At 35.5% G+C, this 15,000-nt stretch overlaps 1 protein-coding gene and 3 long non-coding RNA genes across 5 annotated transcripts in view; 2 read left to right on the forward strand and 2 right to left on the reverse strand.

The window, feature by feature from the left end:
- LOC137488296 (uncharacterized) overlaps positions 1-15,000 on the reverse strand; it is a 724,224-nt gene that overhangs the window by 328,233 nt on the left and 380,991 nt on the right. The gene's annotated exons all lie outside the window — the stretch shown is intronic.
- The window catches only part of tcf25 (TCF25 ribosome quality control complex subunit), a 90,155-nt gene continuing 86,178 nt past the window's right edge, over positions 11,024-15,000 (forward strand). For both annotated transcript variants that reach the window (XR_015514249.1, NM_001005399.2), the window contains exon 1: positions 11,024-11,267. Coding sequence is in view for 1 of the 2 variants with exons in the window: in NM_001005399.2 (NP_001005399.2) it covers positions 11,103-11,267 (165 nt within the window). In the remaining variant the exon portion in view is untranslated. The remainder of the gene's footprint in view (positions 11,268-15,000) is intronic.
- The window catches only part of LOC147832860 (uncharacterized), a 4,827-nt gene continuing 1,394 nt past the window's right edge, over positions 11,568-15,000 (forward strand). Inside the window, exons 1-3 of the long non-coding RNA XR_015515072.1 lie at positions 11,568-12,597; positions 12,645-13,979; positions 14,361-15,000. The exon at positions 14,361-15,000 is cut by the window's right edge and continues 1,394 nt beyond it. This is a non-coding gene — a long non-coding RNA (uncharacterized LOC147832860). The remainder of the gene's footprint in view (positions 12,598-12,644; positions 13,980-14,360) is intronic.
- The window catches only part of LOC141378851 (uncharacterized), a 63,330-nt gene continuing 61,886 nt past the window's right edge, over positions 13,557-15,000 (reverse strand). Inside the window, exon 3 of the long non-coding RNA XR_015515065.1 lies at positions 13,557-13,686. This is a non-coding gene — a long non-coding RNA (uncharacterized LOC141378851). The remainder of the gene's footprint in view (positions 13,687-15,000) is intronic.

A 15,000-nucleotide genomic window follows, 5' to 3' on the forward strand; every position in this document is an offset into this window, starting at 1 on the left:
CAGGGGTGTCGCAAATCCGGGGGAAAGGGTGTATACGGCCCTGACAATTCAGGGGTCCTGCGATGGACAGCATGGGGGGCCCAACTTTCTTTTTTTTTTAATTCTGTCGTACGGCACTGCAAAAAGGAGTGGGTTTAAATAAAATGATTAGAGATTGAAAAAGCGAGCGACTGGTCCATAGTTTAAATTTCTGTCCAGAAAGGTCATGTTTTGATCTTTGAATGGTCTCAAGCAATCTCATGATGTGATTTCGCAGGTCAGAGTTCTCTAAGCTTGAACTTTCCAATGCTGCAAACTGTGAAATTTGTTGCATGAGCTTGCATTCCAGGGGCCTCATGTATCAATGCTGCGTACTGACAAAAACTTTGCGTACGCCAGGTTTCACGCTCAGAATCGCTCACGTTTGGATTTACTAACAATGAACTGAACGTGGGAATGTGCGCAGCTCCACGCCAGCTTTATGGCTGGCGTACGCACATTTATTGTGCGTGTCTGTTTTATTTCCATTGGCGACTCCTAGAGGCAGTTGTGTTAAATTCCTCTCTACAAAGTGTCTGAGCCTTGCAATGGCAGCTGTATGAGACGGGTTCATCTAGCAGGTATATAAGGTTTCCATACCATACATTTGACCAGCTAAACATTAAAGCACAATTTGCAGCGGTCGCCTGTTTTTCCAATGTAATCTGAGCTATCTACTGCACGCACATTGCTATAAAGACACTATCTGAAGATGAATTTGCATGCGTGAATAAGAAACATTTCCATTCAATAAACGTGCAAATAAAATATGATGCACAAACTTATTAATGATTCCTACTTGTCTTTGACGTGATAAATAGTAGGCAAAATCTGATATGTAGCGGGGGGAAAAAGAAGAAAGAGTTCATCAGAAGCTGGATTCGAACCAAATGCTCGAACGAGTCAAAACATATTGACATGCGTCTTACGATCTGCGCCACTGAGACTATTATATACTGCAACATTTTACACCTATAAACCCCATTATTTCTTTTTAATTCACTTAGTGCGATGTTCAGACCCAACTGTCTTAACTGCATCAGCTAAACTCTCCCACTCAATTTTTTTCTTTTGTTGCTAATTCCGGAGAACAAACTTGCAAATAACACCGCTTTTCTCCGGTCTACCTCCGAAAGCAGCACCTCCAATTCACATTCTGTTCAAAGTTTCTCTTTTTGCTTGCTTTTGCCTTTGCTTTTTCGTTGGGTTTTGCCAAAGTAGAGTCATTAGAATATTCATACGGGAGAGGAGGCAGGGAGGGGTTTTGTGCCTGGCATGTTGCGCTCAGTTTCACGTTCATTCGGATGTACAAAAGAATATGCGTGAGATTCGGCAGTGTTTCATACATCTGATTTTTTTTCTGCGTACGCACATTTACAGCTTTGTGCGTACGCAATGTTTTAGTAAGATTTCCACTCAAGTCTTCGTACATGAGGCCCCAGGTCTGCAGCATTCACATGCGTATGAATGGAAGTCTGTAGGGAGAAAAGTGCAGTGTGACCGGGACTTTAAGCTTTAACTCTAATTAAACACACCTGATCAAACTAATTAAGGCTTATTAGAAATTTACTGGTAATGTTGAAGCAGGATGGTTAATAAACTCTGCTGTGCTACAGTCCTCCAGGAACTTGGAGTTTGACCCCCATAGTACATAGCATACTTTTATCACAATCACATATCCAAAAATAAATAAATAAATAAATAAATAATTAAATAAATAAATAAATTAATTAATTAATTAATTAACAAACTCAATCTAAAACAATATATATTGTATTTTTAAACACAATATATATTTGTGTTTAAAAGAGTTTTTAAACACATTCTTATTTAACAAGACACTATTATTCATATTCCATTGCAATTTAAAGGCTTAACTAGGTTCATTAGGAAAAGTAAACAAAGTTGTTAGAAACACTGTGACATTTTTTATTGCTCTGTTAAACATCACTTGGGATATATTTGAAAAAGAATTAAAATTTCAAAGAAGACTGAATAATTTTGCCTCTAAATGTATATATATATATATATATATATATATATATATATATATATATATATATATATATATATATATATATATATATATATATATATATATATATATGTATATATATATTACTTGCCTTTGAATAAGCTCTACTGTGGCAATACTTGACTCCTGATATAAAAAGGTTAAAACATAAAAGAAACAAAACATACGCACAAGCACGCACACACACACGCAACACACAGAAAGTGCTGCAGTTAAATGTGTTACTCTCTCCTCAATACTGACCATGCATTAAAAAAATACTGAACAGCAAAAAACACAAAATAATTAATTTAAAAAAATAATTATAAAAAAGCATATCAAAAGATCACACACATACTCTAGATATGGATAGAAACATGTTTGTCAAACACAGGCACATACTGTGTCAATTCTCAATAAAAAGTTTAAAATAATTATAAAAAAACAAAAATAAAGTCGGTAACGGATCCAATCTTTTATTACTATAATTAATATTTACTTTAAAAATCTCATGAAAACAAACTTATCTATTGTCTGTAATATAAAGTCATAGGTGGAAACACAGCTCTGAAAAATACTTAGCAACAAACTAACAACCTGGGAGCTGACAGTGGAGCTTTTGTGTGTGGATGGCTATGTGTATCATATTTTTTGTGATTCCCTGTAATGATTTCTGTGCACATGTTACCTTACTGAGGTGATGGAATGTAATGGTTTTTATGTGCAAAGAAACTGTACATTATGGCAATATGCTATATCCAATAAATAAATATACTTAAAAAGTAATGTAAGAAGTTATATGAAGAGAGGCTAACTGTAGCTTTTAAGAACACAATTAAAGATAATTCAAGATTTTAGAAACCCTCAAAAACATTTGAATACATTTACTTACTCATTGTAGATTCTTATTTAAAGCCTAAAACATATTAGACTCAACATCTGAATTGATAGACAGAGAATAGAGCACACTCAGCAGTAAACAAATCAAACACCTGGCTCCCTTAAAGGGCCAGCATTTTCTTGAAACTTTTTCCAACACCTTTGTTTTTAGAATAATACAGACAGCCTGTTGGAATGTGTGTGGTGATGCCTAAATCATTGTTTTCTACCTTTAAAATGCAAGTCTCTTTAAATAGCAACATAAAGTAACAGAGTAGATGGGACAGTAATGGTTGAACAGTAATTTGCCATTTATTGTCACAGTTACTACCTGTAATGTGTACATAAAGTAAATTAATGTAATTCATTATTTGCACTACACAATTTCATACAAATCCTACTCTTTTTACAGTAAAATACTGTTTCCTTTCATTACAGCAAAACACTAGCTATTTTACAGTTATTTACTGTATAATCTACAGGGTAACAGTGCAGTTAAGCTTTAACCCTAATTAAACACACTTGATCAAACTAAATCTAAAGGTAGTGTGTTGAAGCAGGGCTGGAACTAAATTCTGCTGGGCTGCGGCCCTTCAGGAATTTGACACCCCTGGTGCATAGCATATTTTCGAAGCAACTGCCTAAATTTATCACGATCATGCACCACATATCGTTAAATAAAAACATAAAAAATATACAAACTTCATCCAAAGCAAAAAAATAATGATAAATAATCTGATCCTCATGTCGTTCCAAATCTGTAACAATAATAAAAAAAAACTCAACAAATAACCTGATTTATACATTTACCTACATCATTTAAAGTTTTCCAGACAAATTCATTGAGTCTCTGCAAAAATGTATGTACGTGCTGTTTAAGATATTTTTTAAATAACACATTTTTACTAGTTATTTAGCAAAATACTAATATTTAGCTTAAAGTCCAATTTAAAAGCTTAATTATAGGTTAAACTAGGCAAATTAGATTAGTTATAGGAAAAATAAACAAAGCTAGACAATTTCTTAGCTCTGTGTAAAATTTTTTTGCCTTTAAATGCATCTCGTCCATATCTTATACTTACCTTTTAATAAGCTCTGTGACATTGGTGGACTCTTGATACTCAATGTTAAAAACATAAAAGGAACCCAAGAAAACACAGAGATGGCTGCTGTGAAATTTAGCTTATCATCATTACAATGTCTCACTCTCCCCTCAAAATATATATATAGTTGAAGTCAGAATTATTAGCCCCCCTGAATTATTAGACTGCTTGCTTATTTTTCCCCAATTTCTGTTTAACTGAGAGAAAATTTTTTCAACACATTTCTAAACATAGTTTTAATAACTCATTTCTGATAACTGATTTATTTTCTCTTTGCCATGATGACAGTAAATAATATATTCTTGATATTTTTCAAGACACTTCTATACAGCCTAAAGTGACATTTAAAGGCTTCACTAGGTTAATTAGGTTAACTAGGCAGGTTAGGGTAATTAGGCAAGTTATTGTATAACAGTGGTTTGTTCTGTAGATTATTGATAAAAAAATTGCATAAAGAGGCTAATAATTTTGTCCCTAAAATGATGTTTAAAAAATTAAAAACTGCTTTTATTCTAGCCGAAATAAAACAAATAAGGCTTTCTCCAGAAGAAAATATGTTATCAGACATACTGTGAAAATTTCCTTGCTCTGTTAAACATCATTTGGGAAATATTTTTAAAAATATATTTAAATTCTGACTTCAGCTGTGTGTGTGTGTGTGTGTGTGTGTGTGTGTGTGTGTGTGTGTGTGTGTGTGTGTGTGTGTGTGTGTGTGTGTATATATATATATATATATATATATATATATATATATATAATAAATATTAATAATATAAAAAATATAAATAGCAACATAAAGCATCAGAGTAGATGACGCAGTAATGGTATCTGTAATGGGTACATAAAGTAAATTACTGTAATTTACTCTTTGCACTGCACAATTTCATACAAATCTTACCCTTTTTACAGTAAATACTGTTTCCTTTCATTACAGCAAAACACTGGCAATTTTACAGTTATTTACTGCATAATCTACGGTAAGGGTTAACAGTGCACGTATATTTCAAAAAAGTGAGAATAGGTTGTTTTTGCATTATTTCGAGCAAATTTGTTCTTCCGTTTAAAAAGAATTTTTGAAGCTGTGTCACGCCAATTAGATCCTTGCTTATATTCCAGTGTGGAGATTGGACGTCTCCACCTGTGAGTACATCGTGACGTCTCTGAGTGTGCAGCAATAATTTATGAGAAAGACATGGTTCAAACCAATCAGCACTCTCTGTTGTGTATGAGGGGCAACTTTAATATGCATCAATATGCATGATAGCTTCAAAGAAAGTTTGTACCTGTTACATTGTTCAAACGGCAGAGAGATGCCACGTTGTGTTGCCAAAACAAATGGAAAAACAAGAATTTGGAGACACGGGTTGTCAATGTTGTGTTTATAATTGTGCTGCAACTAAGGTTTTGATTTCATTTCCCTTAAAGAGTGCACCTGGACTCACATGTGGATTACAGTGAACGCGACTCGAAACAGAATGTTTGTAAGGAACATTTTTTTTCCCGAAAGCTTTTCGCATCTGCAAACAGTGAAATCCGGATTTGCCGCTCGTCTCCTTTTAAAAAAGACAAGACTCCAGTTGGTGTTGATTTTCTTGTCTCTAAAATTTGGTAAGTTTGTGTGATCAGTGTTCTCTGTTTGTTTATTCAGAAGGTAAAGTTAGTTCGTATCAGGGACGGACTGTGACAAAAATTTAGCCCTGGCACTGTAGCCACACCAGCCCACATTATCACACAGTCAGAGCCCCACCAACAGACATGCAGATTCACCACTTTATATTGGTGTACAGATGGTGAAATAATATAAGCAGTACTATATATGTAATAGGTATTTAAAACTTTAATGTATGTGACTGGAACAAAAACAAGCCGTTTATAACAAGTTTATACATACAGTAAAAACTAAATAAAAATAATCTGTGAATTGCATGAAACACACACACACACACACACACACACACACACACACACACACACACACACACACACACAAACACACATACACACACACACACACTCACACACACACACTCACTCACTCACACACACACACACACAGACCTTTACAAACAAATGGACATGCAAAAAAAGCAGCAACATTTGTGTTTACCAGCAGATTTGAACTCTGCATGACATATAGTCATTTGTGAATTAAAGTATGCTTAAGTGTTGCTAGTGCTGCATCTCCATTTGTGTGTAAAGGTGTGTATGTGTGTGTGACACATTCCCAAGTTACTCCTATCATAAAGGTTAATTTATCGTTAATTAGAGCCACAGTATTAAAAAAGCTCACATGAGCTTTTATTTTAAATTAGCCAATGATCTCAGGGCACACTCACACTAAGCTATCCGAACCATGCCCAGGCTTGTTTCCCGGATCGTTTGAGAAGTGTGAGAGCGCCCTGGCCCAGTTGGAAGAGGTGGGCCTGAGCATGGTTCACTTGCGCCAAAGCCCGAAACTGAAAGCGAGACGTGACTTTTAAGGGACTGTTTCATATGGATTTATTAATCATTCATACTGTTCAATGAACGCAAACTGCAGACACCTCACTGCACGAAAGCTGCGCACCTTCAGCAAACTTCCTCATTCCTGCAGCACGAGGGTTTATGATTGTTTATGAGCGTCAAAAGTGGCGGATCTGTTCGGCGAAATATCTGACTGCGTGTCACCGCATCCCTAAGGACTCTTTGGCGAAATATTTGACTGCATGTCACTGCATAGCAAACGACTGAAACGATATAACTAGAGAAATCTCCACTGTGCTGAGCGAGAGTGCTCACTGAACAGCGCAGCATTGATGACATAAGCGCGCCCAAACCCGACATCTGTGTTAAACTAGTCCCCAACTGGCAATCCCTAACTGGTTTCTATGTCGGTTTTCTATACACAGTATTAAGAAACTGCCAGCATTTGTGTCTCTCTCATTGCTGTCTTCCTATTTACATACTGTAACATAAGGATGGGGTGAGGCAGTGGCGCAGTTGGTAGAGCTGTCGCCTCACAACAAGAAGGTCGCTGGGTCGCTGGTTCGAACCTTGGCCCATTTGCCGTTTCTGTGTGGAGTTTGCATGTTCTCCCTGCCTTTGTGTGGGTTGCCACAGCGGAATGAACCGCCAACTTATCCAGCAAGTTTTTACGCAGCAGATGCCCTTCCAGCTTCAACCCATCTCTGAGAAACATTCACACACACAATCATACACTACGGACATTTTAGCCTACCCAATTAACCTGTCCGCATGTTTTTGGACTGTGAGGTAAACCACATGGAAAATGGTCCAGTCCTACTTGCATTTGCCAGAATTGCCAGATGGTCAGTCCGCCCCTGCACACTATCCACATTTCCTCTGGAATTTCATGTAATTTCCGGTGTTTCATTTTTAATTTTTGGACTTTAACTGCTGTTTGGCACTTTCACTTTCATTCAGAAACATTTCATATATGCCCCTCTTGACAAACAAGATATTTAATACGAGGAGTAGCTAGATAAGTGATATTTTAATTGAATTTTTGTCAAACTGCTGTCTGTGTATAGACTATCCTGTCACAAAATGTGGCGAAAATCATACGTGCCGAAAATCTTACACTATGGCTATGGTAAGCTTAATTAACAACTCTATTTCTACGGTGTGTGATCAGAGGTTGGAAAAGCTGTGCAATGACAAAAAATAGACTGACTAAATCAAAAAGGCGTTAAAACTGCGCAATAAGAAGAAATAAGATCGCGCCACAAAACACATTTAAACTAAAGTAACAAACCCAATTCAATTAAATTCAATACAATTCACCTTTATTTGTATTGCGCTTTTACAATGTATATTGTGTCAAAGCAGCTTCACATAAAATATCATAGTAAATTGAGACAGTGTAGTTCAGTTTTCAGAGTTTAAGTTCAGTTCAGTGTGGTTTAATAATCACTACTGAGAGTCCAAACCCTGAAGAGCAAATCCATCGATGTGCAGCTCTACAGATCCCAAACCATGCAAGCCAGTGGTGACAGCGGCGGGGAAAAAACTTCACTAATTGACGAAAGTGAAGAATTAAAAAGCCTCAAGAGAAACCATGCTCAGGCATGACCATTTCTCCTTCTGTCCCTGAAGCGTCACAGGAATCAGTCTCATGCTTTTCTCTCCTCCATGACCACAACAACAGCTGCTCAGGATACGGCCTGGTTCAGGATATGGAAGCCATGGAATCATCTAGTCGCTGGTCTTAGAAACGAATCAGTGGCGGTGTATAGTCTGAGGTCCTCGGAATGAGTATACCCAGGTATAAATGGAGAATAAAGAGAATAATTAACGTAGCTGCTGTTCATAGCGTGTATAAACAAGATGCAGAAACCTGCGTGGAGCACATTCATGTATCATACTGCCAAATGATGAGTGTATGCTTTACTAAAAATATATTTAATCTAGTTTTTTAATCTAGTTTTGAGTTGGGTGAGTGTGTCATAAATGAGAAGGCTCGACCTCCTTTACTCGACTTTACTATTCTAGGTACCAGAAGCCCTGAGTTTTGAGGTCTTAAAGAGCAATTTGGATTGTAGCGAGACAGAAGGTTGGTTAGATGAACAGGAGCTAGATTATTTAAAGCTTTATAGGTAAGAAGCAATATTTTAAGAAGCAATAACAGATAGCTTGTAAGGATTTGGATCATGGCCTAAAGATAAAGAAGTGTTGATTAAGTTAACAATAGGTTCTCCTAGCAATCCTTTTAGTAATTTTGTTGGAATTGGGTCCAACATACATGTGGCTGGTTTAGAGCTATTTATAATTTTATCTAGCTCTTCCTGTTCTATGATTTTACAGCACTGTAGGTTATTTTAATTTATTGGAATGTTTACTGGATCTGAAGTACAAGGCGGTGCAGAAAGCTCCTTTAAGATCTTCTCCAGAAAGGTCCAGAAAGATCTTCTACTTTCTTTCTAAAGCCTATTATTTTATCAATTAAAAAAATCATGAAGACATAACTACTAATTTGCGGTGGAACGTTTTGTTCCAAAGATGACAGATTATTTGTTAATTTAGCAATAGTGTTAACCTAGGATTGTTATTAGTTTTTTCCATTTACGTTCTAGGGCAAGGGTTGCTGTTTTGAGAGTGTGAGTATGACTATTATACCATGGTGTAGTTTTATTCTCTCTAGCCTTTGTTTAAAAAATATAGGAAGTAGAAAGTACAGATATTTGTGTAAAAAATAAGGAGTAAAAGTAAAAAGTTGTAAAAAAAATATATATAAAAATATACAGTTGAAGTCAGAATTATTAGCCCCCTCTTTATTTTTCCCTCAGTTTCTGTTTAATGAGGAGAAGATTTTTTGGTCCCACTTTGTTAAGTTGCCTTTTAGTAGTTACAATGTACTTATTGTGTAAATACATGTATTTACTGTGTACTTATGCGATATTAAATACATGTATGTAATTAGATCTGTAATTAACTTTTGCAATTACATGTGTAAATACACTGTTGACCATCCCTTACACCTTAACATACCCTTAAACCTACCCATGCCACCAAACTTGTCCATAACCCAACCTCTATCCTAACTCAAAAGCACCACAAGTGTTCTCAAATACATTATAAACACAGTAAGTACATTGTATTTATTTTTTTGATGTAAGTACATAGTAGTTAGGGACACTTAATATAAAGTGGGACCGATTTTTTTTTCAACACATTTGTAAACATAATAGTTTTAATAACACATTTATAATAACTAATTTATTTTATATTTGCCATGATGACAGTAAATAATATTTGACAAGATATTTTTCAAGACACTAAAGAGCTCAGAGTGACATTTAAGCTTAACTAGGTTAATTAGGTTACCTAGGCAGGATAGGGTAATTAGGCAAGTTTTTGTATAACTATGGTTTGTTCTGTAGACTAATTCGATGAAAAAAAATTTTAGCTTAAAAGGGCTAATAATTTTGCCCTCAAAATGGTTTATAAAAAAATTAAATCTGTTTTTATTGTAGCCAAAATAAAACAAATAAGGCTTTCTCCAGAAGAAAAATATTATCAGGCATACTTTGAAAATTTTCTTGCTCTGTTAAACATCATTTGGGAAATATTTTTAAAAAATCCAATGGGGGCTTATAATTCTGACTTCAACTAATGTTCTTACACATTGCCAAATTTCTTGTTTAAGTCATTAGGTGGTTTTGATTTACTTTTTTATAGTGTAGGCTAATCATTGTATTGACAGATAAATTTAAAGTTAATATTGAGATTCAATTGGCAAGATTTCATCAACAAGCTCTCATTAAGTGGACGTTGGCCCAAGCATATTTCCACTCTAATGTATTACATTTGGAATAACAGAAACATTTTATATAACTGGTTTTAAAACCATATACTTTTGGTCAGTCAGTTGATCAATAGTAATGTTATCATACACAAATTTTTGACAAAATTAAAATTGCAATTATGCCCAGAGATTATGCAATTATAATGAATTTTAGGCTACCTCAAAATGTATTAAATCTCTTCTTATAAACGATTGCAGCAAAAAACTAATTTGAATAATATAACTAAGACAATATTCATAGCAAATTTGAATATTTTAAAAGACAGCAATCCAAATAAATGCATAAAAAATTTAGTAAATGATGTTTTATCCTACAGCTTGATACATATATTTTTTTTTTTTGGTCATTAGTACTTGCAGACTTAATGTTGTGTAAGGCTTAAACATTAGTTGATAAATTCTAAGCAATGTTATAAACATCATTTTCTTTATTACAAAGAAAGAATTTATCCTGTGAAACATATATTGGAACATTTTTAAAATAAAGATGGACTACTCCTGTGAAACTTGTAATGAAAAAAAAACTAATTGTCTTATTTTTTCATTGTACTATTTATAGAAAGATATTCTGGGTTGATGTCATATCTTCATACTCCATCGCAGTAGGTGGCAGCGCCCTATTGAGTGTTACCTTACAACTCGCCTTTAAGCTAAACGAAGAAGAAGACCAGGAAGGGGTAGAGGACTAGTAAGCCTGTTTGTTTCAGTGCAAGTTTGTGAAACGAGTGCGCTAGTTCCTATGGGCTAGATTCGTGGTTATTGATAAGTTGTGCTGACGTCCAACATGTCGAGTCGCGCTCTACGTAGGCTGAAGGGCGAACAACGCGCTCAGGCCGTGTTACAAGAGCACGAGCTTATTAAGGAAGATGACAAAGATGAAGAAGAGCAGATGAAGATTGCCGAACAAACAACCCGTAAACCGAGGAACTTCAGCAGCTTATTTGAACTGGTAACACTATGCATATTATATTATCACAATGCAGTGAGTGACATGATCAAATGGCATTACTTGAAAATGGTAATACTGAATTGATTATGGCTGGTGCAAAATTCTTTTGGTTGTTTCACCTTAATAGAAAAAGAAATAATAATAACAAACAAGTAATAATTCTGAAAAATTCTTGCGATGCAACATAAAAAAGTTAAATTAAATAATACTTCCCATTATTATTAACATTTTAAGTATGCACTAATAATAATAATAATAATAATAATAATAATAATGTATTATGTATAATATAATAATAATGGTTAAAAAAATAAAAAATATCTTTAAATTTCTCCTATTTTACCCTTTTTACAAGATGTAAGATAAGTCTTTGGTGTCTCCAGATTGTGTCTTTGAGTAAATTTAAGTATAAATTTAGGGTACAAGGAAATTATAGCTGTATTTGTAACCTGTGCCTTCAAATGCAAATGAGCTGGTTCTACTGTTCAGTCTAGGGATGTGAACTTATAGACCAATTGCCATGATTGTAAACATTCAGGATGCTATGCCCTAAAGAGTGAAATCATATTAGCAGACAATGACTATCAAAGTGTTCACAGTCATATAAACAGTGTTATTGTTGTTTTCAAGTTCTACTTGCAGGTTATTTCAGACCGAATATTCAAAATGCCATGGTAAACAATATAGGGAGTGTGTCACAACTTGTCACTAAATGAATGTGTAAATATAAAACTGAGTTTACCTTAATAACTTACACTTTCACGTTTCATTCTTTGCATTTAGTGTCCGCAGTTTAATTTACCATATGTAACTGTTTTTGCTGAAATCATTTCTGCAATCAAAAATGAGTAATTTGTATGATTCAGCGTAGCAGAGTCCAGCATTTCTAATAAGGTCGTCACTTCATTCAGCTCTCTTCTAGCCAAACTTCTGCAGTTGGCATTAAAGCAGTGTGGTGTATGGTAAAAGTTAAGTTTTCTATTCAAATTTGGCACAACACGACATGTTTACTATTGCAGCCTGTCTATTTTTGCAACCGGGGACCCGTGTGACGTCATGCGTGACGTAGGTTGATAATTGGTCTATACTGGTCTCATGGTTTACTTCATTTACGATTATCATGTAATTTGTTCGGTATCATGTAATCTCAGTGCATTGGAGATGCTTTCCATAAACATTTTGATATTTTACTTGGCAACACAATTGTTCTTGTTAGGTATGCTTATTTCAGCTAATTTTGCCAACCCACAACCACTGTTTGTAAGCTGAATATTAACCGTTAACTGGCCAGATTAATGTTAAATTATTATTTAAAAAAAAAACAATTGACGTGTCTATTTTGTAGAGGTGTGAACATACACTGGTCTCAAAGTTCAGTTACGATTATCATGCCATCGATTCAGTTTAATTTGATATCTCAGTGCACCATGGTGTGTTGACTACGCTTTATATACACAATTTTATATTTTACTTCACAGCACAAGAAAATTGAATGAAAATATATAAATATTGTTTGTAATACAATTTTGTCCTTTAATACATACAGTCAGAACTGTACCTTTAAAAACTTAAAGCATCAACATAAGCATTTATACGCTTATTTCACGTGGCCGACATTTTAAAGAACCAAAGTGAGGATGCGGTGGGAAGAAACTCGGAAGTATATGACTAACACTGTAAACATTGCAGCAACATGCTGTGGACTACAAAACTCTAGCTGTTGTCGCGATTTTAAAATGCAGAAATGGGGTAACCATCACTTTAATATTATTGAGTAAGTTTAATTTAAATAATTAAAAGCAAATTAGGCATCAAACAACATTACAATCTCTGTAAGAGTAATATGCTCAAGTTTCCTGCTAGGCTTCAATTCATGGCATCAGTTAAACACCGTGTGGACGCTTTCCTGCTTCAGCCTATGTAACACGGTGAGCGATAAAACACTGCAGCCCTCTATAGCACACCCTCATGTTGTCTGTAATAGTGTTGTCTTTTAAAACTGGCTAACGTTAAAGGGCCGCTTCGTACTCCAGTCTCCGTGTATTTGTGTTTGCACTAAGTTTACTGGTCTTCACCCAGTGCAAACACAGATACACAGAGACTGGAGCGCGAAGCAGCCGTGAAGATCAAGATCGAGTCATTGAACAGATCGCTCGGCTCATCTGTGTTTGTTCTCAGTAAATCAGCGCTCTTTTAAGAAAGCCATCAACAGTGCCTTAAAGGGCCATGAAACCCCCTCGTTTCAGCAGGGTGTTTTCACACCTCTACTTTGGAAAAAGTCAGAAAAGTGGGCGTGTCCAGCTCTGTTTAGGGGGGAGTGTCGGAGGAACTAAAGTGGGAGGGTGTGGGAGTGTCTATTTGGGCACGCGCAAGTTTCAGTCAAAATACTTACACACAGGAGAAAGAGATGGTGTTTAACCTACATGGACATCTGTAGTGGAATTATTTGCCAAATTATTAAATGGTGGACTTTAACTGCAGTTTGGCTCTTTCATTCAGGGAATTCGTTCATGCCCCTCGCGACAAACGAGATATTTGATTCGAGGATCTGCTCTAATTTTTCATGCAATGTTTGATATCTCACGGCGAATGAGAGAAAAAAAAAACCTCAGCATTTTCCGAAAACTTAGATGCACACGGCAGGTAGCGTCAAAAAGCCGCGTGTGTTATTCTGGTCACAAAATGCGGTTAAAAACCCTACACAAGGTTAAAGTTTGGTTGTGGTCGTAACATGTTACGGTGCAATAGTTACCTTAGTTTGATACGAACAAACTGAATAAACAAAGAGCACTAGTCGCTCACTTACCAAATCTGTAGAGACTGGACAATCACCAGCAACTATTGCCGCGTCTTTATGAAGAGAATACTACAAGCGATTCCAGATCTCAGCGTTTGCAGATGAGAACAGCTCTCAGGTAAACAATAATCCTCCTTAGACACGTAAGTTATTGTTGTCGAGCGTCGCATCCACATGTGAGTCTGAGCTCTCACAGAGTGAAAAAGAAAACAAAACTTAACGGCAGCAAACTATAAAAGCAACACTTCACGCTTGTTTTGCCAACACAACGTGGCGTCTATGTCGTGTAAACACAGTAATGAATATTAATGAAGTTGCACAATAGAGCGCGCTGATTGGTTTGAACCAAGCCTTACTCATGCATTAATGCATCACACTGTAAGACGTAATAAGACTCACTCTGGCAGACACCCAGTCTGCAGGCTGGAATACAGGCTATTATGTCATGACCGTGACGCAGCTTCAAAAATTCGTTTCAAACAGGAAGTACGAATTTGCTTGAAATAACGCAAAAACAACCAATTTACACTTTTTAGTAAAATATAGGTGTCTTAATAGTGTTTTTAGCAGTGTGGGACACATATACGCCTGTCAACAGCTCAAAAAATGTGTTTTGTTGTTTCGTGACCCTTTAAATGTTAGCGGGAAATTGATGTTTTTCTTTTAATTCAGCATCCTGACAAGTCTAATATAGTGAAAGAATCAGTTCAGTAACTCGAGTTTGATAAATATGGCATCTAAAACGTGTGTTTGGAAAAGAAAACGTTAGCTAACTAGTGCTATTTCCCTTAACTTAGCTAAAAAATGAGCTCTGATATCTCTTTTTATTTTCACCATTCATTCAAAACGAACCTTTGGGTCACTTGGAAGGCAGTGGTATAATACACAATATTTGTGTCACTTTATCTTCGCTGATAAGATACACAGCCAAGTACA

Source organism: Danio rerio, chromosome 18 (assembly GCF_052040795.2).
Source record: "Danio rerio strain M-AB ecotype USA chromosome 18, GRCz13ab, whole genome shotgun sequence".
NCBI classification, from domain to species: domain Eukaryota; kingdom Metazoa; phylum Chordata; class Actinopteri; order Cypriniformes; family Danionidae; genus Danio; species Danio rerio.